This window comes from Trachemys scripta, chromosome 4 (genome assembly GCF_013100865.1).
Source record: "Trachemys scripta elegans isolate TJP31775 chromosome 4, CAS_Tse_1.0, whole genome shotgun sequence".
Lineage (NCBI taxonomy): Eukaryota > Metazoa > Chordata > Testudines > Emydidae > Trachemys > Trachemys scripta.
Window position 1 is genome coordinate 7,549,571 of NC_048301.1, and position 26,222 is coordinate 7,575,792.

The following is a 26,222-nucleotide window of genomic DNA, read 5'->3' on the forward strand; positions in this document are numbered from 1 at the left end:
AGAGTTTTGCCCTAAACATATTGAAGATTTCCCTATAATTATGAGGAAGATGTAATTCAATGCTAATTTGACACCCAAATGAGCTGAAATGATTATCCTGAGAAGGAGGAGCACGACCTAGTGGCCAGGCCAGTAGACTGGAGCCCTGGGTTCCACTCCTGGCTCTGCCATTGACAAACTGTGTGACCATGCCCAAATCATATCCCTTTTCCGTGCCTCAGTTTCCCTCCTTTATCTATTTAGATTGTGAGCTCTTTGGGGCAGGGACTGTCTCTCACTATAGGTTTGATCCATGCCTAGCATAGAACCTCTGAGCACAAGTGTAATACAAATGATAAAATATAAATACACTGTCTTCTAACACCAACCAGCCCCTCACAACGCTTCTATTCCTTCCGCCAGCAATTTCTCAAGAAGCTCCTCTGTACCCAGGCTTAGGAACTGGGCTTTGGCTCTTGTCAAAAAGCTGGTGCCTCCTGGGAAGTGTCGTTCCTGGCTCGGCTGCTGTTCTTTCCAGAACACATTGCAGCGAGCGAAGGTCACTGCTTCCACTCATTTTGGTCGCTTGATGTACTTTGACATTTTCAATTAACCAGTTTTAACCACAGCCCCACGCACAGCAGCTGTTTGCAGCACAACGGGTGGCCCTAAACTCAGGGGGCTAAAGTCTGCTTTACCTTTCAGGGGAATGGCGCAAAAACAGATTCCCTGCTAGCAAAGGCGTCAGGATGGTTTCCCCAGTCCCTAGGCCTGCCTCTGGTCTGCAGCCCAGGTTTTTAAACCACTTCAGAGCATCGCTAGGGCTAGTTTACAATGGCCAGGGGAACCAAGCTCCTGCACTGTCCAGGGGAAACAGAAGTAGGACTGGGCCCCGAGAGTTTCATCGTCTGAATAAGCTGAGAGCAACTTGCTCACTGGCCAATACAAATCTAATCCCGTCTATACCTTTAACACTGCTCCTCCGGGACTTGGCACCTCACTCCAAAGCCATCTCTGCTGCTCTCACCATTGTGTCGAGCACATGACAAGTCCCGAGACCCCGCATGGGTTCTCATTAGCCCTTAGCTTCTTGGTTCATTGGGGCTGATTCCCTGCTGCCTTGTAACCTGGTCTAGTCATTTGTGTCGGGCAAAGTGGGTGCAAAAGACTCCTTGGGCCAGATTCTTGTCTCAGGTGCTTCGGTTCTAAACCCCCTCTAATCCTCCAGTCTTCAGTGGTGGTGCTCTGGGGTAAGTAAGGGGATGTCTACACTGCAATACACAGCAGTATAGACATTTGGGCTTGGGCTGGAACCCGAGCTTTGGGATCCTGCAAGGACAGAGAGTCTCAGAGCTTGACTCCGGCTCAAGCCCAAACGTCCATACCGCAGATTTGTGGCTGTGCAACCCACGCCCCACGAGCCTGAGTCAGCTGACTTGGGCCAGCCGCGGCCATGTCGACCCCGTGGCCTTCTCAGATTCTCTCCTCAATGGCAACCATTCAGATGACCTGATTCGGGCCATATGGCTGTGCTGCAGGATAAGCAGTCACTGCCCAGTCACGGAACCTGCTCTGGTTCCTAAAGTGCACGTCGACCACAAACACCAACGCACCTGAAGAGACTGCGTGTTTCGCTGTCGGTCGGACCACGGAGGGGCTGTGAAAACGCCGTGCCAAATGCACATAAAAGCAGCCGCCTCCCCTTCATCCCATCCTGCTGTGAAAACGCTCCCCTGGGAAATGCGTCTACTGCTAGGGAGGCAACAAATATGGGATTGGCAAAACAATCTTTATCTTCTAATCTTTTTTGCAGTTAAATCTCGGTTCAGTTCTCGCTGGATAATGAATTCATGTGCTTCTCCCTACAAAGTCAATGCTTTAATAATATCATCAGTGGAATCACCATCTGCTATACCTGGCAATGCATGTAAATCTCAGACCGTTTTATTTTAGCTAAGCGTTAAATTAAGAAAATGGTTTCAAGGAGAGACTAAGGTCAATGGCAAGTTAGTCTATCCCGGGGGCCTACTGCAGATCAGATGCCCAATGCTGGTTCACATAGGCCTTGCACGCTTCATGCACTGTTTGTGTTACTGGCTGCGAAGCAGAACACACCGAAGAGTACGTGCAATAGACAATGCAAATGTATATCCGGATTGCACTGCAGAGCTCAGGCACTGTGTGCGGACGAAGCACTAGACTGAACATGGGAATTTTAAACCTACAATATTATGCAAAGTCAAAACACTGACGATTGTCATCAGCAGGGTGATTAGCCGGGCCTGGACCAGGTCCAACACGTTTAGGAAGCAGGATTAATGAAATTCCCACGTATGTCAATAGATGCTGTGTAGCTGAGCGTTCAGCTGTGAGCACAACTGTCCTGCGCTTTGGGTCCAGCACTCACACCACAAAGGCGGACCCAGTCTGCAGCTGCAGGGCCTCCTTGTAATTCATCCGCTCGAGCAGGAGGGACCGCAGGAGCTTGCATCCCCAGGGAAGAGGCTGGGGGCTCCACCACTTCAAACCTGCAGATCCCACTGGATTTACCAGCGCCCTGAAGCATCTACACAGTCACCCTGACCTCTGCTCTGGCGCCCATCCCCCTTGCTTCTGTGCACAGATGTGCTGCTAGGGGCTCCCCTGTCCCACAGCTGCCCTGGACTCCCCCCCACGCCCCCAGAGGGAAGGGAGGATTTTCCCAGGGCAGAGGGGGAAGCAGAGATTCCTCGGGTTTTGCCCGTAGGTTAGGAGTTTTGAATCTGGCAGTGAACAGCTGGCCCACTCCTGCCCTTCCAAAGCAGAGCTCCCAGGAGCTCCGAAAGGTGGGCGCCTGTGATTATGGGGGGAAAGTGGGGCAAACCCAGAGAGAGCCTTCCAGCCTTCCGTGTCCCCCAAGCCAGGATCCGTGGGACTGAGCTCCCCTCTGGGCACATGCATCTGTGGGGGAGCCTCGATTTTACATGGGTTCCCCAGTTCCACTTCCGGCATCACTGGGGGGACGCATACAAAAGCTGTGCTGCTTAGTGCCTGAGCAATGACACGTTGGAACCATGCACGTGGAGCTCCCTATGTGTGTGGTTCATCCCTCCCAGGCTTAATAGGGAGGGGGCAGTCTCCCCCACAGAAACATCCCCCCCCCCCCCCCCCGGAAGGGCACTCCATGGGCCTGGAGAGCTGTGTGTGTGTGTGGGGAGAGGTAGGAGTGGCTGGGAGAATGGAAGAGCCAAATCCCCATTGTTCCCCCCTCTGTATTCCTTTCCCTTGTCCCTCTCCTCAGAGGTGGGATCCCCATGGAAGGGGTGTCCCTGGGCCATCCACTGGCTGGAGAAACCTGAGTGGAGCCAGGCTGACAGGGAGCCCATGGAGTGCCCTTCCGGGGGGCGGGGAGTGCTTCTGTAGGGGAGACTGCCCCCTCCCTATTAAGCCCAGGACGGGTGAACCACACACATAGGGGACTCCCCACTGGCAGGTCTGGAGATGCGATCCAGCCCAGGGACAGACTTGAGGGTTTGTCCCCAGATGCCACTTCCTTACTTGCATGTGTTAGATGGTACAGCACCGACTGCCGTCCAGCTGCCTAGAACGTGGCTCTAAGACCTACTGCTAAGAACAGTCCCCGTGTCTAGGAACATGTTGGGAGTGGCCACCATTCACTCAGAATCCCCGAACCCCAAGGATGGGAAAACAAACCCTGCCCTCATGACTGTATCAAGCAATAGAGCAACAAATCCCCGTCTGCTTGTACTGACATATCCCCATCCCAACGCAGATTTCCTCTTATACTTCTAATGGACAGAATCGCCCCCCTCCACCCAGTGCTCAGTGCTCACCTGTGTTGTTAAAGGGCATCGGAGCAACAGCAGGTAAGACTGGGAGGTCTTTGGCGGGTAGAGGGCAGTTCAGAGCCCCAGAAGTCTCCTGAATAACGGTGCGAAGGCCACACACTCCTTTAGGGTGCAGCTTTCTTTGACTACCGTAGCACAAGGCCAACTCCGGCTCTGTGCTGTGTGGGAGTGCTGGCCAGGGACCAGTTGGAGTCCTCAGCACGACCATGCAGCACTTATTTCCTGTGCGTCCCTGTGTACCAGCAGGGGTGGCCAGTTAAGGTGCCCACCAGACCCCGAGGGTGAAGTCAGGGCCCCCTGTGCATACGCTGCAAGCAGCAGCTGGCGCTAGGCAGGGTTTGCTCTGTTCCTGCAGAGAGCAGCGGTAAGGTGAACTCCAGGGCCAGTGCAGCGTCCCACACCATCAGGCCTTAGGTGTGTGAGGAGAAGAGGCAAAATCCAGCCCCAGACCTAGCCACCCTCCTGCATTGCTACTCCAGCTGAGAGAGCAGCTGCTGTCCCTCCGTGTCTGTGAACAGGGAATTAGACCCTGGATCTCTGTTGGGCTGACTCCTGTGACTTCTCCCTGAAATACCACCACCTTTGCACTGGCCCAGAGACCTCCCCAGTAGTGCCACGGCAGGTGCTAGCCCCCTGAATCGGAGCAGATTTCATCCACAGTAAGTGCCAGGGCCATCCCATGTGCTGATGTCACACCACACCCCTGGCTGGGGTATCAGGAGCAGGGGCAGAACCCGGGACCTTTGGCTCTAAGAAGCATAAGCGGCAACTACTTGAGCTGAAAGACTCAGTAGGTCTGGGCTGTAAGTGGCCCATCAACGTCTCTATGTGACCCAGTCACCACCAGAGGGGGACAGAGCATCACATGGAGTGGGCCCGGCCTCGCTAGTAGCTGTGCGTCCTCACACCTCAGCCCCGTTATGTCCCTTCTGCCCTAGTTCAGTGGACTCTGGTACCTCCCTGTGTTTAACAGCCAGGGGAAAGGGAAAAGGCCCCCTTGGGATGCAGTAATTGCCACGGCCCCCATGCCTAGCTCTCTGGTGAGCCCCTCACTCAGCGCCCACAGCTGGGCCAGAGGGGCCACTGGGGGAAGGGTGCTGGGAGGAGAGCAGACTCCATTGGTCCCAAAGAAGACGGGTGTATCAGATTTAAAGGGAAGGCAAACTGAATCTCAATGAAACGAGCCCCTGTTCCCCGCTCGACACCTCCTTAGCTCGGGGCAATTACCCTTTTCAATGTCTAGCTCCAAACCCACTTCACGGAGAGCCTCGGTAACCCTTCAAAGGCCACGCAGCCAGCACAGGGAAGGCCTGCCCTTGAAAGGTGGGCCCACATTTGTAGCTGGTCATGCAATGGACATCTCTGGAACCATACGATCCCTCCAGAACCTTGGATTGGCTGAAGATATTTGAGCTGGTGTAACTCACACACCTCCTGGGTGTGGTGTTCTGTCCCAGTGAGTGGCACCAAGACCACTGAGAGAGAGATTATGAATCTGCTCTACAGCTTAGCTAACAGCCTGTTGGCTTTTCGCTCATGCTGTAGAGACTCATGCCCTAAGCTCCAGAGGCCCCAGGTTCAATCCCGATGACCGAGTTTTTTGGCGTTACACTGGCTCTAGCTGCAGGGGCCTGAATTGCGTTATGCGTGTACCATCCATAACTGGCTGGACTCATCACCGATAAACCTGGCCCTTGGTGACACGGAGTTTTCCTTTGGCTTTTCCTAATGCTGAAGTGAGAAGTGTAATGATCAGGGCAGTTATCTATCCCCTTATATAACTGTAACCGTAACTCCCAGGCAATCACAGAAACAGAAGCAAGATAGTAACCTGAGATTGGTTCTCTGTAAAGTGTGGGTTTGCAATGAACCCCCAGTATTGGGGACACAACTGCTAGATCCATCTAATCCGCATACACACACAAATCAGTGTTACGGTGCTACACACATACTGGTCAGGTGCTGAAAATGGAGGGTAATTATAATGGGAGAATTGGATACTTTGCTGGTAGTCTTTTTACTTCTGTGCAACTCAGGTAGTGGATTTTGTTACTTGCCTTTTTCAAGTGAAGCACACATCTCTTGCTCATAGAATCATATGGCTGGAAGGGACCTCAGGAGGTCATCTAGTCCAACCCCCTGCTCAAAGCAGGACCAATCCCCAGACAGATTTTTATCCCAGGTCCCTAAATGGCCCCCTCAAGGATTGAACTCACAACTCTAGGCTTAGTAGGCCAATGCTCAAACCACTGAGCTATGGTGTGGCTTATTAGATTGGTCTTTATTCCTTGAGTTTAGGAGCTTTCCATTTTCCTTACCGATCTGCTAGCGACAAGCACGATTATCTAGTCAGCTTTGCAGTAAAAGGAGTGGCAGCAGGTCTGCAGAAGCCAACGCCTCTTTATTACTTAGGGCTTGTCTACACTCCAAACCAGTACAGCTGCGCCACTGTAGCTGTTGAGTGTAGACATTACGTACGCCGAGGGGAGAACCCCTCCCGCCAGTGTAGGTAACCCACCTCCCCAAGAAATGGTAGCTAGGTTGATGGAAGAATTCTTCTGTCAACCTAGGACTGCCTACATGGGGACTTTGGTGGGCTTGGCAACTCACGGGTGTGGATTTTTCACACCCCGGACCAACATAGTTAAACTGACCTAATTTTGTAGTGTAGACCCCAGGCCTTATTCTTGACTGTGAATCTTTTCATTAGAAGTAGAGTCTGAAACAACAATGACACTGAAAATCCACTTTTCCTACAAACCATTTCAGGGCTAAGGGACTGATCCTCAGCTGGTGTAAATGGGCAACGCTCCAGGGACTTTAAGGCAGCTATGCTGAGTAGGGTGACCAGACAGCAAGTGTGAAAAATCGGGACAAGTGTGTGTGTGGGGGTAATAGGAGCCTATATAAGAAAAAGACCCAAAAATCGGGACTGTCCCTATAAAATCGGGACATCTGATCACCCTAATGCTGATTGACGTGAGCTGATCAGCTGGCCCTCTGTTCATGCTGGCCAAACAGTGGAGTGGGGCAGCGGAGCTGAAAGGACGGAGCAGAGACTCCTTGAACCACGCTGCCTAAATGCATGAAAACTTAAATAAAAGCTTTTCCAAAAATAGTTGCAAACATCTGCCCGATTATATAAGGGCCTGATCCAAACCCCACTCCGGTCAATGGAAAGATTCTCATTGACTCCAGGGGGATTTGGAAAAGGCCACAAGAGTCCAGAAACTCTGCTGCATGCATTACTTTGGAACGAGAGCGTTGAAAGCCGATTTCAGAAGAACCTCAAGCATTTGACTCCTGCATAAATAAGGAGAAGTCTCCGGAGGGCAGCCTCTGGGTGATTAAGAACATACAGTATTCATCAGCTTACAGATGAAAACTGGGATCGCATTAATTTTGCATGGACGTAGATAGGTTACAAAGCTCTCCTGCAAGTCCCACAATGCTAGGATGCAAACCAAGCCTTGCCGAATTATGGAACATGCTGGGAGGAGGCTAAGGGGATGTAACTGAATGGGTAAGTCACGTTGGGGAGTTTGGCAGTGCTGGGCTGGAGGTTGGGAAAGAGTTCAGAGCAGCTGCATATGATTCGGTGGTGATCTTTTCGATAACGCAAAGGGATTTTTTTTTCTTTACATGCTAAAGGGGGGCATCCGCTAGAACCCTCTGTTGCTAATTACTGCCTGTCATGAAGCATTTTTGTCAGCCACCGCAGCTCACTGCAACCTTAAAATAGGCAATTTATTCCAAAAGCTTTTCTTCCCGGTAAGACGACATTAGCTGTAATTTACATTTTAATACAGCCCCTAAAAGACAATAACATCTGCACTCATCTCTGCACAAGGGTCTTCTTTCCTTTTCAGTGCTCAACACTAGATTCCTGGATTTCACTTCCAAACCTTGGCTATTCAGAGGTCCAAAGGGTGAGCTAGGCCAGAGCTACCATGCAGGAGGACTCCAGTTTAGGGCACCCTGTGAGACTCCAAATCCTGCATGTCACCTGTGATCACACTCAGGGCTTGTCTCCATGGTGCATTTAGTCTGCACCAGAGGGGTGTAAATTTTAGTCTGCACTAGTGTGTTATGAGCTAACTGGCTAGGGTAGTTCCTCCTGGTGTGCGCTAAAAGTTCCCTAGTATGGGCTATCATAGTACTGTTTGAAACAGAACTACATTAATGTGCATTAAGAAACTTTTAGTGCATCTCAGCAGTGACCACATAGGCCAGTTAGTGTGTGATATGCTTATGCAGACTTAAATTTACACCCCTCTGGTGTGGACTAAAGCACCATGTAGACAAGCTCTCAATCTCCTGAGCTGGAGCTACTCTGAAATCTCCTGAGCTGACTATCGCAAGGGTCAGGAAGGAATCACCCTATAATCATTTCCATTGCCCTCTGCTGGACTCTCTCCAATTTGTTCACATCCTTTCTGTAGTGGGGGGCCCAAAACTGTATGCAATACTCCAGATGTGGCCTCACCAGTGCCGAATAGAGGGGAATAATCACTTCCCTTGATCTGCTGGGAATGCTCCTACTAATGCAGCCCAATATGCCATTAGCCTTGTTGGCAACAAGGGCACACTGCTGACTCATATCCAGCTTCTTGTCCACTGTAACCCCTAGGTCCCTTTCTGCAGAACTGCCGCTTAGCCAGTCGGCCCCCAGCCTGTAGCAGTGCATGGGATTCTTCCGTCCTAAGTCCTAAGAGCAGTCCTTTCATTGAACACTGTCCAACATACTGAGTTAAGGAAGTTCCCATATCCCACCCTTCCAGCTGGAAGTACGTAGCATCAATGGCAAAGGGCAAAGATTGATTTGAAGCCAGTTGGTCCTACAGAAAAGGGGGACGTGGGTCTGACAGTCAGTGCTACCTACTAGCCGGAGCAGAGCAACACCAAAATCTTGTGTCAAATCAAAAAGGGGTTTGATGCAAGAGCAAAGACAATACACCACCCCCTCTGTCTGCTTTTGCCACTAACAGGGCCTGTGTCCTAGAGTGGAGAAGCTGAGCTCAGACATCACTGACTTATTATTATGGCCTGATGATGCTCCCAAGAGAGGCCGTTCCAGAGTGCACTGTGACGACAGTAGTTTCACTTAACCAATGAGAATATTTTCAAAATCCAATAGCCCAACTGGAACTTTTCACAAGAAACCCTATAAATCAAAAGCAATGGGCATTACGAGGCATTTTAATAGCCAGCCAGACTGAAAGGTTAAGGCCATTAAATTATTGACATTTGCCTTGTCTCTTTCTCTTGTTTAAAACTGCCATTCATTTCTGGCTGATATAAACATCAAATACCCAGTGCCCTCATTAACCATTAGAACAAATAAGCAAGAGGTGTGGTAACTTCTCTATCACCTGGAGACTTTGAACCAGCCTGGGATGTCTCTTTCTACAAGATGTGCTCTAGGTCACCCACAAGTTGGGCCAGATGTGCTGGGTGACGTTTCTAGCCTGTGTTATGAAGGAAGTCACAACAGATCATCGTAATGGTCCCTTCTGGTCTTAAAATCTACAACCGAAACTAAAGCGGGGTTGTTTTCCCAAAGGCAGACAGAGAAAAGGGTTATCAGTTGGGGGGAGGTGGGGGGTGGGAATGCTCCTTTTGTGGTACAGAACTAACAGGAGAAGTGGTTGAAACGCAGGTGGCAAGAACAACTGGAAAGATTCTGACATTCAGGCCTAACTTACAATCCCTATGTGTAATTTGTACAAAGTATTTCCAGTCGGGCATGTTTCAGTGGAGATCAGAGGGGGTTTGTAACTGGAATTGCAGTGGCATTAATGGTCATCGCGATGCTGGAGGTACCATATGTAGGAAACTTGAATGATCTCATTTGAGCTGAGATGAGATTGAGATGACCTCTCGCGGTCCCTTCCAGTCCTAAGATTCTATCATTTCCATCAAAGGGTTTGTAAGGTGCAGTTCCAAGCCCAGATTCCAGTGCAATGTACACAAAGGGAGAACAAACTAAAAAGCCCCAGAGAAGTTAGCGCTAATAAAACAATTTAGTAAAACCAGCAGAAAGCAAAGTGGTATTAGAAGGCTAGAGGCGTAAAACCTCATTACTAAGGGACAACTCAGGGTAAAAATACATTTTGACAGAAAGTCCATTTACATTTGACTTCTTTAACAGCTCCCCAAGCTCATGCATTTTGCAATGTCATCGCTTTCTTCTGCAGTCTACGCTGCCTCTCAGGATCAACGAGCCAGCTCTCTGTTCTACGAAGAATGAGTCAGATGGCTTTGTTTTGTGATACCCAGGAGCCCGCAAATTCAGCTGCCTTACTATTAATCCCAATCCTTACTCTGCAGTCTCTGCACTTGGCGTTAGTGCCTTCTTTACATGTGCAGGCAGAATACCAATAGACTGTGTCCAAGACACTTGAAACCTTTTACAATCAATCCTCCCTCAGGTAGCAGAAAAATGAACTGTCCAGCCTTTAACCCCTCTTCATAGCATCTCCCTTGTCCACTCCCCAGTGCAGAGACACCTCCGCAAGGTGCTCTGATACCTCCCATGGGCACGAGCAAGGTATAAAAGACTGAGAGACAATGTGGGGACTGGAGAGTTTTTGTAAAAGAAAGCACAGGAAGGTCTCATGTTAGCTCCTGACACTAAGCTGGGGGGAGAGGTAGATACACTGGAGGGTAGGGATAGGATACAGAGGGACCTAGACAAATTAGAGGATTGGGCCAAAAGAAATCTGATGAGGTTCAACAAGGACAAGTGCAGAGTCCTGCACTTAGGACAGAAGAATCTCATGCACTGCTACAGACTAGGGACCGAGTGGCTAGGCAGCAGTTCTGCAGAAAAGGACCTAGGGGTCACAGTGGACGAGAAGCTGGATATGAGTCAACAGTGTGTCCTTGTTGCCAAGAAGGCTAACGGCATTTTGGGCTGTATAAGTAGGGGCATTGCCAGCAGATCGAGGGACGTGATCATTCCCCTCTATTTGACATTGGTGAGGCCTCATCTGGAGTACTGTGTCCAGTTTTGGGCCCCACACTACAGAAAGGATGTGGAAAAATTGGAAAGAGTCCAGCGGAGGGCAACAAAAACTATTAGGGGGCTGGAACAAAGGACTTCTGAGGAGAGGCTGAGGGAACTGGGATTATTTAGTCTGCAAAAGAGAAGAATGAGGGGGGATTTGATAGCTGCTTTCAAGTACCTGAAAGGGGGTTACAAAGAGGATGGATCTAGATTGTTCTCAGTGGTACCAGATGACAGAACAAGGAGTAATGGTCTGAAGTTGCAGTGGGGGAGGTTTAGGTTGGATATTAGGAAAAACTTTTTCGCTAGGAGGGTGGTGAAGCACTGGAATGGGTTATCTAGGGAGGTGGTGGAATCTCCATCCTTAGAAGTTTTTAAGGCGCGGCTTGACAAAGCCCTGGCTGGGATGCTTTAGTTGGGGTGGGTCCTGCTTTGAGCAGGGGGTTGGACTAGATGACCTCCTGAGATCCCTTCCAACCCTGATATTCTATGATTCTATGCTCAAAGGGTAACACGCTGAGGCCTGGTCTACACTACAGAGTTAGACGTAAGGCAGCTTATGTCAACCTAATTATGTCGGTATCCACACTACAGCCCTGCTACACCGACATAACAACTCCACCTCCACGAGAGGCGTGGGGCTCATGTCGGCGTAGCTGGGGCGACACAGTGTTGGTGTAGACACTGCGGGCTATTACACTGGCTGTGGGCTGTCATTCTTGTCATTTTCATGGCTCCGTGCTGCAGCCGTGAAATTGACAAGAAAGCTGCTCACAGCTGGGGCTGTCACCCTGGAGTGGGAGGTGGGCTCCGAGTTCCCTGTTCCCTGCTGGGATCCTGGCTGCCCCCGGGCTCTTAGCTCCCCGCTGGGAACCCTGCTGCCCCTGGGGTCCCGTTCCACCCTGCCCCCCAGGCGCTCAGCTCCCCGCAGGGAATCGGCGTGCCGCCTGGGCTCTGAGCCCCCTTTTCCCCGCTGGGAACCCTGCTGCCCCCTGTGGTCCCAGTTCCACCCTGCCCTCCAGGCGCTCAGCTCCCCGCAGGGAATCGGCGTGCCGCCTGGGCTCTGAGCCTCCTTTTCCCCGCTGGGAGCCCGGCTGCACCTAAGCTCCGAGCTCACTGCTGAAAGCCCAGCAGCCACCTGGGCTCCCGGCAGGGAGCAGGGAGCAGAGAGCCTGGTGGGGAGCTGTGTGGAGCTGAGAGTCCAGGCTCTCAGCCCCCCCCACTGCCCCTTAAGTGGGTGGAAGCACTGCTGGTGAGGACGTGCGCCCCCGACAGAAAGGGCAGCGAGGACACGAATCGCCACAGTAATTACCGTGGAGACTAAGTCGATCCAACCTAAGTCGACTTAAGTCTGTAGTGTAGCCCAGAGTTAAGAGGCTCGTTTTAATCGTGTGAGGCTCTTAGTGGTAACTTCAAGCAGAAAAAATACTCCCAGTGTTCCTTCCATGAATTTCCTTTCCCCCCCACCCAACTCCCCAAACTCTAATATTTCGGCTTGGATTTTCAAAGAACCTAAAGGAGTTAAGTGCCTCATGGGAGTTAGGTACCTAACTGCCTTAAACTTTTTTTGAAAATCTCAGCTCTAATTTCTGAAGCCAGCTCCCCTGGATCCAGAAGCATTATGTGAGTACAGGAGGTGAACGGATTAGCCTTTCACCTCTGGAGATCTAGGGTCATACACCGGCTAAGGTCAGGAGTGGTACAAGTTTTGTGACCACAGCATAGCCCTTAACACACATCTGTCCACGTAATCAGTCTCTCCAGGGAATCTGACAATTTGGGTTCAGGGGTGAGGGCTCCAGCCGCTAGGTTAGTGTAGTTACAGATTAAAATGCATTGAGGACAAAAGTCATCCATATGCCAAAGGCCAGAATTGTCCACTTATTATTGAGAGCTTAAGTGAGACCTAGGTAGGGTTATGCTTTGGGTTGCCCCCTCAGAGAACTGTGCAGAGAAGCCTGTATGTCACTCGCCCAAGCTACTGGGCTTTGGACCATATTGGTCTCTTGATTTTGGACAGCATCGCATTCTGCAGCATCTCGAATTTAGAAATAAAACCAAAAGTGAGCACTAGAAAAATGCCGCTGGGGGGGGGGAGGTGTTATTACAGCTAAGGCTGAACGGGGATTCTTGGCTGGTGATTTAAAATGATGCCCACCACTGCTTCTCACAAGGACAGCATTTTTTGTTTCTAAAAACTAAGTCTTTAACATGGAGCACGAATAAGGAGGACTTTGCTCTGGAAGTTCTGATCTCCACATGCATTTGGCAATATAAGGAAAAAGGAGGGGAGGGGGGGGAAGAAGAGTGAAAAATCATCCCGTTTTAGGTAATTTTCTTACAAATATTTCCACCCAGGGGACACATGTGAGTTGGCTCTTTGGGCAAACGTGGCGATGTGCCGTTCTGTCAGTGAAATATGTGTCAGATAAAGTAGGTCAGCTCGGAAGCCCTGTTAACACACATTCCGGAATGCTGCATGGGAACAGAAATTTGGACAAATCTGCGGCACCGACCCAGCCTACAGAGCAAAGCTCTGCTCTCTCTCCTCTTCCTCACTTATAAACAGTGCCACTACACCACTGCAAGCAAGCAGAAAGATCCTTTCGAGAGCTGCTGCTATGCGGCAGTGCAAACTGAGTGCCAGGTGCGGAATGCAAGTGCAACCGTTCTGACTGAGCAACGTCTTATGCCCACTTAGTGCCAGTATAAATGACTGCAGAGGAATGAGGAATCAAGTCCTACGCTGCAGTTCTGAATACTGGATAGCTTCCCTCTTGACAGATTCCAGTAACATCTCCACCCTCTGTACAGCAATTCCAATGCTCCACGGTCTGAGTGCAAATGCTCCTGGCTTTGTTACATTTCACAGTCCATGCCAATCACAATGCTCCCTCGGGTTCAGTGGCAGCTGAGGCCCCGTCCCCTTTGGAATGACAGCTGCTCTGGAGTTTCATGCGCAACGCTGCTTACATTTTGCATCCCCTTTCCATGGCGGCTGAGTTCCTGTTTGGCCCTGCCAGCAGTGTCAGCCCAACAGCGATGGCTGTGCCGGCACAGCTATAGCAGAGGGCAGGCTGTGACAATGCGGTTCTGGCGGAACCCAACTGAGAGTGCCAACTCAGGACAAATTGCTCAAATAGGGCAGTTACAGCCCAAGGCTGGGGTTTTTTCCACCTCTAAGGCAAACCAAACCAGCCAGACTAAGAGGACTTCGGTCTCACCCCACTGGCTAACCGCAAGTCTCACAAGCAATCTCCTTAGACACTCCAGTTTCCCAGTATTACCACCAGTGCCACTCGTTATGGGGACAAATGGTTATGAAAACCAATACCCCAGTAAAAGAAAAAGGTTCTCCTGATCCCAAAGGACCAAGCCCCAGACCCAGGTCAATATACAAATCAGATCTTACCCACAAATCACGCTGTTGCCAATCCTTTAGAATCTAAAATCTAAAGGTTTATTCATAAAAGGAAAAAGATAGAGATGAGAGTTAGAATTGGTTAAATGGAATCAATTACATACAGTAATGGCAAAGTTCTTGGTTCAGGCTTGCAGCAGCGATGGAATAAACTGCAGGTTCAAATCAAGTCTCTGGAATACATCCCCCGCTGGGATGGGTCCTCAGTCCTTTGTTCAAAGCTTCAGCTTGTAGCAAAGTTCCTCCAGAGGTATGAAGCAGGATTGAAGACCAGATGGAGATGAGGCATCAGCCTTATATAGTCTTTTCCAGGTGTAAGAACACCTCTTTGTTCTTACTGTGGAAAATTACAGCAAAATGGAGTCTGGAGTCACATGGGCCAGTCCCTGCATACTTTGCTGAGTTACAAGGCGTATCTGCCTTCTCTCAATGGGTCCATTGTATAGCTGATGGTCCTTAATGGGCCATCAAGCAGGCTAGGCAGAGCTAATCTCAGCTTGTCTGGGATGTCACCCAGAAGCATAGCATAAGTTTGCCATACAGACAGTATAGAGCCAATATTCATAACTTCGACTACAAAACTGATACACACATATAGACAGCATAATCATAACCAGTAAACCATAACCTTGTCCTAGACACCCCATTTGACCCCCTTTATACAAGATTTGGGTGTCACTACAGGACTTTGGTTGCAACAATGATCTATATGGTCCCAGTTTATGTCAATAACGTCACACAGGCATCGGGTCCTTTGTGTTGGGGAAGAACCGTGCAGCTCTGCAATGACTCAAGCAACAAGGGAGCTGCAGAAAGGGCATGGAAAAGAAGGGCTGAAGCCCGGAAGGACTGACGGAGGAGATGAGGCTGCAAAATGGCCACTCAGGACAATTCATAGCTTCACAGATTCCAGAGCCATAAGGGACCACTGTGATCAGCTAGTCTGACCTCCTGTGTAACACAAGCCATAGGACCGCCCCCAAATAACTCCCAGGGCTGATCTTTTAGAAAGACAGCCAATCTTGATTTTTTAAATGGTCAGTGTTGGAGAATCCACCACAACCCTTGGTAAATTGTTCCAGGGTTAATTACTCATTGCTAAAAACGTATGCCCTATTTCCAGTCTGAATTTGTCGAGCTTTAACTTCCAGCTATTTAGTTATGTTAGACCTTTCTCTGCTAGACTGAAGAGCCCGTTATTAAATATTTTTTCCCCATATAGGTACTTGCAGATTGTGATCAAGTCACCCCTTAACCTTCTCTTTGTTACGGTACATAGATTGAGATTCTTGAGTCTATGTAAGGCATTCTTTCTAATCCTTTAATCCTTCTTGTGTGGCTCTTCTCTGAACCCTCTCCAGTTTATTAACATCCTTCTTGAACTGTGGGCACCAGAACTGGGCATACTATTCCAACAGCGGTCGCATCAGTGCCAAATCCAGAGGCCAATGACAATTCCTCAGCCCAACGTGGCAGCCCATTGGAGCAGGGGCATTTATGTGCATGCGCTAGGGGAGTGGCAGAGGCGTGGCTGGTGGGGCTGTGAACTGCACAGCCCCACTGCCCAATACGCAGCTCCTGGGCTGGTGGTAGCAGCCATGGCACAACTGAAGAGGTGCCCCATGCATGCCCCATCCCTGGCCTCCAGGGGAAGCATGCTACCAGACCCAGGTTTTATTTACCCAGGCTTTATGGAAAGGGTGAGCATACCACCTTAACAATGCAAAACCCCAGGACACGTATATACATATGCGCTGCATAGGATTCTGTCGCACAATTAAGACAAGACCATGTTATGTAACGTGCTGTTCACTCCCAGATAACCTTCAAAGTACCAGTTCTGCTGCCTTTATTACTTATTCCCTAGCATGTGAATTAAAGGGAACAGTCAAGTCGTTTAATCTAAAAATGTGACCTACATTGAAACTGTTACCGACCGGGGGGGGTGGCCGCTGGATTTAAGACCAATTGCTTTGGAGAGTCCACCGCACGGCAGTAAGAAATTAAAACCAGTGTTCAATCATCACTGCTACTGATGGCACGGACACTTCTTGCTGGCTCTTTGAACCAGGTTGCATCAGGCAACCTTCCCTCTTCCCAGAAGCCTTTGCTGCAGCTGCATTCACAGACCAGCTGTGGCCAACATTTTCAAACATGGCTACCCACAGTAAGGCCCCTAAATAAAAGTGGCCGGTGGGAAGTTGCTGGGGGCTGTGGGGACACAGCATGTCTGAAAGGGAGAGCGCTTTCAGTTGGGTGCCAAGCGTGAATGTAAGTGCCTGGCTTTAGGGAACCAAGTCTGAAAATTCGAGCTGTGTTTAGAGTTTAAAGGAGTCCCATTTGTGGCTGGGTATTTTTCTCTGTGACGGAGCATCAGGACTATGTTTGAGGCTCTAAAACACTGACAGGAAAACAGTGTCCCCACCCCGCAGAACTGATTGCCAAACTGCCCTGTCCCACTCTCGCTGACTTAGCCGGGCCCAGCTCAGACAGCTGTCTGGCTTCTATCAGACTCCTTACATTACCCCAGAGCAGCTTGGATTATAAACTCTGACTTCTGTCAGCGCTGCAGGGCAAAGCAGAGGCCCTGACTTTGGAGGTGGGAATTTAATTGGTGGCTAAACAAGGCCAAGAAAGAAAAGTGTCAGGGACTAAGATGTTATGCTTTCATGAAAGAGAGGGGTGATGATCTGTGCACTTGTGAAATGGGGTGGTGGGGGGCTGGTCCACACGGCAGCTTCCTTGCTAAGACGTGACTCGTGCGATGAAAACGTTTGAGTAGCCCTAAGCTAGAGCATCAGGTTTCTTCATTGTGAGGGTGAACGTGAGATTGACGACAATGCCCTTCAGGCTCCCTCAGCTCTCGGGGGCTGGGGGGAGGAAACCTGGCTAGATCCATCCTGGGAAAGGGCTACAAAATGAGTCAAAGCCACTCAGATGGCCCAACGCCGTGCTATGCGCCAAACGTACAAGGAGAGAGAGAGATGTGACATGAAAACTTCTCTGCAAGCAGGTTTCAGCCGAGTAACAGAAACGCGCTCAGATAACAGCCCTGGGAAACTCAGCGTGACATGATTGTGTCTCCTCAGTACCTCAGGCTCTGGGTGACCCACTTCAGTGGGATTGCCCTGGGCCTGCGTGGCTGGCTTGCTGATGTACGGTTACTTCAGCCAATGGATACCATACTAGCACCAACCCGTCAACTCACGCCCACCTGACAGTCTCTGTTTAGCCCAAGCCCCGGACTCTCCTTGGCAGATACGAGCCAGCTGAAAAGAGCAGGCACTGTTCATCAAGGAACTGCCGAGTGACGAACTGAAGGGTAACGCTGCCTTCCCTTCTCCTTCAGGTCCCACTTTCAGCTTCACTTCTTGCACCTCCTCTCCTGTGCTATCTGTCTGGGGGTTTCCTATGGCACCCCTGGAGTACCCGAGTGCCCAACTGTCATGTCTGACTTGATCCCTTAACATAACGGTGCGTGCCATGCAGAGCAAACACAATCACTGTCCTATTTCTGTACCTGCCCCTCTGCACCACGCTAATTTAGGGGCTGATCTTGCAAGGTGCATACGGTCACCCTACCTCACCTCTGTCAACAGAGCTGCGGGCTGTTGTCATAACTGCGGCCTAGCAGGGCCAACTTTAACCATAAGCATAACTGCTGAAAAGTGGGTATTGCCACACCGATCTGTGACAGAACACTGATTAAGAAAAGATGTGAGGCGGAGAGAAAACGACTGAACCACTTCAGTCAGAACGGCTCTGCTGATTTCACTAGAGCGCTGGGTTAAAATTACAACCGGGAAACAAGAGGCTCAGAAACCAGAAAGCTTTGAACTGACCTTCAGTTTGTGCTCGTGCTCCTTGTTGACTCGGGACAGCAGCTGGGCTTTCCTTCTGTTGAGCGCGTCAATGAGGGCATCGCACTGTGCCACCAGGCAGGCTTCGAACTCCACGCTGTTCTCCTGTGTTAACAAAGCACAGCTCACAGCCCCGGGGATTTCACCTGCGCCTGCTGCAGCCCATCCAGCGGGGAGGAGCACTCGTCTGGAGGGGACCCCCCATGTTAACTACTCTGACTCCATGTTGCTGGAAGCTTCCATTGGCCCCTTGCCCCTCCAGATATGTCCCTTTAGCCTCTCATTGGCCAGTCAATTGGGATAGGAACTGGCTCTCGGGAGGTGGGTTGGAGTAGACTCCACATCTGGGTAAGGGTGGGAGGTTTTCCAGCAGCGGACTGGCTGGTCAGGTCGGGTGTGTGGGATGAGGGAACTGGGAGTGGGGGGAGCCTGAAAGGGCTGCGAGGGGTTGTCTTGGGGAGGGATAACAGTCAGGAGGCTGGGATGTGTTTGGGAGGTTAGATTAGATGATAGGGGCAAATATAGAAGGAACTGGAATAGCAGAAACCAGGTGCAATTTACTGAGGACGAATATATTTGTCCCAGCGTTTTAAGAATTAAACAACTTTTAGTTCTTCCTGCCTCCATCCCATGAAAGAGTTACTTTGTGCTATACACTAAACCTTAACTGGACTAACGATGGGTAATAGCTCCAGACCCCTCTGATCGCTCTATATCTTGCAGTGTTTATTCAGATCCCAATCCTGCAAGGCCCTACTCAGGGATGTAATTTTACTCACGCGATCAGGCCCATCGAAGGTAATGGGACTAGTGGCATGAATAAGAAACACTTCGAGAGTAAGGGTGACAGGAGCAAGGAGATAATATGGGATTGGGAAGGCATGAATAGCCACCCGCGAACTTCTCTGAGCCCACTAAGAGCTGGAGGGCAGGCTACGTGGAAGGTAAGTTCCTTTAAGTAATTAATCATACACATCTATGCAGTGCTGTAAACGTGTTTTACTGCCTCAGGGCTAATGTGCCTCATCCCCAAAAGATTTCAGTTTTGATCTGCACGTTATCAATGTTATGCTAATTTGGGCCTTTAATAATGCCTTTATTCTAAAGAGTTCACTGAGCTGTGGGAATTTTTATTCGTTTGGGGGTGTTAGTTGGGACAGGGAAATCCTCTGATGTTTTGGGGCTATTATGTTCATTTGGTCATTTCATGTGGTTGCGAACCTTGATTTCGGGGGTTATCAAACCAAACAGTTACTGCACACGACACTGAGCTGTACCTCTGTACCCGGCGAAGGCACAATCTGGTCCCTACATCCAGCAGAGTTCTCTCAAAAGGCTGCGTAAAATGGGGCCAAGTTGTTAGCAATTGGCCCAGCCTATAACATGAAATCTCGTCAATAACGCATTGGTTTTAATCAATCACAAGTATCAGTGCAGTGCTATGGTGACAGTTTCGGGTCATCAGGTCAGAGGTTCTAGTTTACCTTTTGCAGGGTCTGAGTCTTGCTCAGGTGAGACATCTCACTAAATTCAACGGGCTAGGTTATCATTCTTGTTATGGATTATGTATATTGCCGTAGCAGCCAGGAGCCCCAGTCCTGGACCAGGACTCCATTGTGCTAGGAGCTGTACAAACACAGAACAAAAAGATGGCCCCTGCCCCAGAAAGTAGCCCTGTAATCTTCACTGGGAGTGCTCATGTGCTTAAGAGTTGAGGACATGTTGTTTAAGTGCTTCGCTTAGCTGGGGCCTCCTAGACTCTGCCACTCACACTGAATATGACCTATGTGGCTGCTTGTAGTGAGGTACACTACTCAGTGTGACTAAGTGTGGCTGAATCAGGCCCTGACTGAGTAAGGGCTGGAGGATCAAGATCATAATGGGGAGGAACACGTCTAATTCCGTAATTGCCCACATGAAGTAAGTTCCTGGAAATCTAGGCTTTGGAACTCTCAAGTGCTTCCATCCACACTGCTCCCCCGGAGATAGGTTCACATCAGCCATGTACAAACGGGGGCAGGAAATCCTGCTGGAAATGGCATCTGAACTAAACCCACCACGCTGGGAGGAAGGAGCTGCGCACAGGGGAAGGCTGCACTTTGGCTGAGAGGGGGCAGGGAAGTGGGTCTTTGAATTTGGCAGCAGCAGAGACTGATTGATGGATCAGCCGCTGGTGCCTTGGGAAAGACAGAAAGTGGGTCACCGTTCCGGAGACCTGAATGAACATTAAAACATTAAAACATGCCACAGAGAGCAGCCCTTTACTCTGTCAGATTCTAAGCCACTTCTGCCTGAAGGTTTGTTAAACATTAACCTCGAAAGCGTGTTTTACTGCGGTGCCACGCTCACTGCACTCATGTGCAAGGCTTCGGTTAGGAATCCACATTCATGCCGTCCCCAAATCTCGAGGGACAGGGCAGCTGGCACTAAGCCTCCACTGAAGAAACATATGCAGCTCGCCCTCCAACTGGGGATCAGAAACGGCCAGACTGTAGCCTGCGTCCTGCCCAGGAAGGGCTGGATTCTGATACCTCTCTCCCACTGAATCGCACTTTGCTGTATGGAAGATCCTGTTGATTTCAGTGGAGTAAGGTACTGCTCAGTGTGAGGCCCCAAATGGCCTGATTTTACACACACAACAGCGTGACTCCAGTATTCCCAAAGAATAGCTAAAGCGTTGAAGCAAAACACCTTCAAACAAACTCCCTTAAAAATCAGAGCAGCATGCTTAAGCTCCCACATTCTGTGGGTGGGGATAGGAAGAGGAGCCTTTCACATTGCTTCTCCTACAACTGGTTCACTGACAGCCCTGCTGATTGCAAGATTGCAAGTTGGAAGCAGACCTGGTATCTGCTCCCGGAGATCCATATTCCTTTGTCAAAGCCAGGACAGGCTGAGAGTCAGGGTTGCTCTGTGAGCAAGGAGGTGGAAGACTGGCTGTGATAATTGTCTAGTAGCAGCTGCTCCTTGCAGATACACAAGGAAGCATTAGTGACAATCCCAGAGAGAAGGGAGCGAGTGGAGCTAGCCCAGCAGTGCAGGAGTCTGGGGGAGAGATGCAAAGGGGTCCCTTGGTGTGGGGCCAGCTGTGTGTGCGGTAGGGAGGGCACCAAGCAAAGACAAGACATGGAGGTGATGCATGAAGTCACAAATGGCGTATTAACCTGTTGGGGGTTTGTTTCTCTAGCGGGTTGGTATGGTACCTGGATTTGCTGAACCATGTTTCGTAGCTGCACCAGGAACTCTTTGGCTTCCTTGGCTCTGTCTGACAACCCATTCAGTGCCTGGGAGAGCTGGCTCTGCATGCAGAAAGAAATACAAAGCAGGTTAGCAATAAACAGAGCATACAGGAGCAGGTGGTTAGGGGATGGCATTCATTCACACCAAGGAACATGTATTCTGGCCTCAGACCTTAAGTGGAGGAAGCATTGTCTAGTGATTGGCCTGGAGTTCAGGGTCCAAGCCCAGACCCCCTTCAGCTGAGTGACCTTGGGCAAATCACTGGAGTTAGCCCTGCATTTCAGTTTCCCCAAATATAAACAGTGAGAAGAAGGATGGTCCAGTGGTTAGGATACTACCATGGGGCTTGGGAGCCTTGGATTCAGCTCCCCTCGAGACTTTCCTGTGTGACCTTGGCCCAGTCACTTAGGGCTCGTCTACAAAAATATTTAGTTTGCGGCAAACTAGGGTGTGAATCTAGCCCGCCGCGCACTACGTGTCCATGTGCACCCTGCTGGTGCGCACTAACAGCTTGTTAGTGTGCTTTAATCTACTCCTGTTTCACCGCGGGGCAGATCAAAGATGAATGGGTGGGTGTGGCGAGCCCCCTTTAGTTGAACAATAATTTGTATAATAAATAGACACAAAGGCTGAAAGTTTCAAACTCAGGTGCCTAAAGCCAGGCGACTAAATCCACATTCAGGCACCTTCGTAAGCGGGCTGAGTTTTATGAGATGAGCACTATCCGTCCCATTGTGCTCGGCACCTTTTAGATTATCTAAATCCTCGTGATAGTTTATCAGCCTGGTACCGAAAATGGAACAAATCAGTGGCACTCCTGGCTCAAAAGGTGACTTTTTTGCATGTCAAAGTGAATCTCTTTTAAACTACCTTGCAGTGGTTTCTACGTCCCCAGGGCAGATAATGACACCTAACTGCATTGGTATTTTGATTTTCCTAGATTATTTAGAGAGCCTCCCCCCCAAAGATGAGCAGCTTCAATTAGAGCTATTCAGAAAACTTTCGACTGAACAGTTTCCCATAAGAAAATGCTATTTTCCCCAAATTGAAATGTTTTTGCAGGAATGTGGCGATTTTGATTAAATTTTTGATGAAAACGTTTAAAAATTATTTGAAATTGAAATGGACTTTCTCATTTCATGTTGATTACTAAATATAGTATAGTTTAGTATAGTATCACATCACTTCACTTCACGACTCCTTTTCCCATTTACACAGGGTTGGAGGTGCCCACGATTCTTTGCCACTCCTTCCGGTCCATGGCATGGGTTTCTAGGTCATGAAATTCCAGTCTCATTCTCTTCAAATTTGTCTAGACAGAGCCTTTCCATCGTATCCTCAGTCTTCCAAGTCCTTTCTTGCTGTCCTCTTCTTCCCATGCTTTCTCTGATGGTCATTCTGCTCCCATTTTTATCACACGTCCCGCCAACCTCAAATGTACACTCCCCAGCCTATCCACTATTAAGAGTCCCAAGTTCATCTTCCCCCTAATTTCTTCTACACGCACTGTGACTATCCTCCTCTTGCCTGCCATTAATTAATTAATTATAATTAATTATTATATTAATGTTTTGACATTATCGAAACAAAACCTTTCAATAAGGTTGTTTCGATGTTTCTGAATCAATTATTTTTGGAACTTCAGTCCTGTGAGAAATTTTGAAATTGGAACTTTTCACCCTGATTCAGGGGGAAAACAAATTTCAAAAGGTTGGAATTTCCCACGAGCTGGAAATCCATTCTGCAACCAGCTCCACTCAGAATCTTTATATATTTATCCTCACAACACCCCTGAGAGGCAGGGTAGTGGTATTACACCCATTTGACAGAGGGACACTGAAGCACAGAGAGGTTAAGTGACTTGCCCAAGGTCATACAGAAAATCTGTGGTGCAGCAAGGAACTGAACACAGCTCTCTTGGGTCCCAGGTTGACACCCTGTCCCTTTCAACACTAAGGTCACTTACAATGCAGCAACCTCCCACCTGGTGTACTCCAGGAGGGCCTGATAGAGCTGAGTAGCAAAACACAATACTGCTGCTACTACTAAATACCTGGCAGTTTTCATTTTCAAAGGGCTTTCCAAACGTTAACGAAGGGATCCTCCCATCTTGTTTAATATCTTTATTAATGATCTGGAGGATGGTGTGGACTGCACTCTCAGCAAGTTTGCAGATGACACTAAACTAGGAGGCGTGGTAGATACACTAGAGGGTAGGGATCGGATACAGAGGGACCTAGACAAATTAGAGGATTGGGCCAAAAAAAACCTGATGAGGTTCAACAAGGACAAGTGCAGAGTCCTGCACTTAGGACGGAAGAATCCCATGCACTGCTACAGACTAGGGACCGAATGGCTAGGTAGCAGTTCTGCAGAAAAGGACCTAGGGGTCACAGTGGACGAGAAGCTGGATATGAGTCAACAGTGTGCTCTTGTTGCCAAGAAGGCTAACGGCATTTTGGGCTGTATAAGTAGGGGCATTGCCAGCAGATCGAGGAACGTGATCGTTCCCCTTTATTCAACATTGGTGAGGCCTCATCTGGAATACTGTGTCCAGTTTTGGTCCCCACACTACAAGAAGGATGTGGAAAAATTGGAAAGAGTCCAGCGGAGGGCAACAAAAATGATTAGGGGTCTGGAGCACATGACTTATGAGGAGAGGCTGAGGGAACTGGGATTGTTTAGTCTCCAGAAGAGAAGAATGAGGGGGGATTTGATAGCAGCCTTCAACTACCTGAAGGGGGGTTCCAAAGAGGATGGAGCTCGGCTGTTCTCAGTGGTGGCAGATGACAGAACAAGGAGCAATGGTCTCAAGTTGCAGTGGGGGAGGTCCAGGTTGGATATCAGGAAAAACTATTTCACTAGGAGGGTGGTGGAACACTGGAATGCGTTACCTAGGGAGGTGGTGGAGTCTCCTTCCTTGGAGGTTTTTAAGGCCCGGCTTGACAAAGCCCTGGCTGGGATGATTTAGCTGGGAATTGGTCCTGCTTTGAGCAGGGGGTTGGACTAGATGACCTCTTGAGGTCCCTTCCAACTCTGATATTCTATGATTCTATGATTCCATGATCTCCCCCGTGATTTTGATAAGTGTTATTATCGCTATATCTGGGCAACTAATCCACAGCAAACGACCTACTCAAAGGATTTAGCCTCTTTTGTCGGTTGCAAATTGTCAACAAACACACTGCAATTTTTTGTTTGAAACACACACTGGTGGAACAATTCCTGCAAACAGTGCTTGAGAGCAATTTCCTGCAAGTTCCACGTTATTTAATCTAGAGGGATTCTGACTGGACGCAGAGGTGACATGCTATGTTTCTGTTCACGGATTGATGGGCACAGCTCTTTGAATTAGGTCTCCAGTGCGAATTCCCATGATTACAAATGCAACAGTCGCTTTCTGGAATACACCATGACGTTGGCAACAACGCTGCTCTTTCTATGAACATCCCTGCGGGTGAAGGTATTTGCTAGAATGCTTGTGGAAAGTGACTGCCAAACACAGCCAATGAAAATTCATTTCGACATTGTGACGAAGTGGGAATGTTCTTAATGTTTTCTCTGAATGCTGTGTGGGTGCCTCAGTTTCCCCTATGCATTTCTTAAGTATCTAGGTGGTGGGATAAGGGTGTGATTGTTGCAGACACCTTGTCTCCTAGCAACTGATGGCCGGGTCCCTCCCCTGCGAGGTGCCAACTGAAGGTGTTGGAGAACAAAGAGATCCGGTGGCCTCCTTGCCAAGGAGAGAGACAAAGGCCAGAGGAAGGGCTGGAGGGAGTGTCAGTTTGGAGCTGGCTGGGGAAACGGAGGGAGGCCCAGAACTGGGGTCTGGGCTCCCCACCCCGCAAGATGGACCTGACTGAGAGGTCCTGTTTTCTGTATCTACAAGCTCTGGTTTGACTGTGTTTCTGTCGTCTAATAAACCTTCTGTTTTACTGGCTGGCTGAGAGTCATGGTGAATCACAGGAAGTGGGGGTGCAGGGCCCTGACTCAAATATCTCAACCTATATTTGCAGAAATTCTATTGTCATATCAACCCATCTCTAATCACTTCCATCCAACCCCTGGGATAACGAGGCAGAGCGGCCCGGAGTGGGATCAGTGTCTGAGTTGGAATTAGAAGTCAGTCCCGGGTTCAGACAGCTACACTAGGACTCATGCTCAATGCAAACAACCCCATCCATGGCACTATTCTCCAAAGTGCACTTTGGGTGCACCTCTGAAGACACCACACTGACTCTGGTAGCTGTGGGGTGCTCCTCACCCTTGAAAATCAGGCCGGACGTGTCTCAAGACAGGCACTCAAAATCAGCAGCCCCCTTTGAAAATGATTTCAGGCCTGGGATAGGTAGTTGAGCCCCAGATTTCAACACTCCTTCCCCCCGCCCATAGTTCCGGGGACCCTGTTTTGGGGCTTTTGCGGTGGGCTTGTCTCCAAAAGTTTTGCAAAATGTAATCGGCAGAAAAACGATTTCAGTGGTAAAACATATTTCTCTGTCATGTTATGGAAGTGCCTAGAAGCCCCAACTCAGGCCCCACCATGCAGGGTGCTGTACTACGGTGGCCAACTTTCTCGTCTGTGAAAATTGGACACTGAGCGCCAGAACCTCCCCGGCCACCTCTGCTCCACCTCTTTCCCTTGAGGCCCTGCTCCTCTTCCCCCCATTGCTTGCTGCTTTCTCCACCACCCTCCCCCTGCCAGCTGAGCAGGGCTCTAGGTTCAGAGTAACAGCCGTGTTAGTCTGTATCCGCAAAAAGAAGAACAGGAGTACTTGTGGCACCTTAGAGACTAACAAATTTATTAGAGCATAAGCTTTCGTGGACTACAGCCCACTTCTTCGGATGCATATAGAATGGAACATATA

The 26,222-nt window shown here is 49.4% G+C and overlaps 1 protein-coding gene across 9 annotated transcripts in view; it reads right to left on the reverse strand.

Annotated features, from left to right (window-relative positions):
* TRIM9 (tripartite motif containing 9) overlaps positions 1 to 26,222 on the reverse strand; it is a 132,997-nt gene that overhangs the window by 43,647 nt on the left and 63,128 nt on the right. For 5 of the 9 annotated variants that reach the window (XM_034768669.1, XM_034768673.1, XM_034768672.1 and 2 more), the window contains exons 2-3: positions 21,282 to 21,416; positions 18,100 to 18,222 (exon numbers count right to left, since the gene is read on the reverse strand). In XM_034768669.1, the coding sequence (XP_034624560.1) occupies positions 18,100 to 18,222; positions 21,282 to 21,416 (258 nt within the window). The remainder of the gene's footprint in view (positions 1 to 18,099; positions 18,223 to 21,281; positions 21,417 to 26,222) is intronic. The other 4 variants (XM_034768675.1, XM_034768674.1, XM_034768670.1 and 1 more) reach the window with 1 other exon arrangement.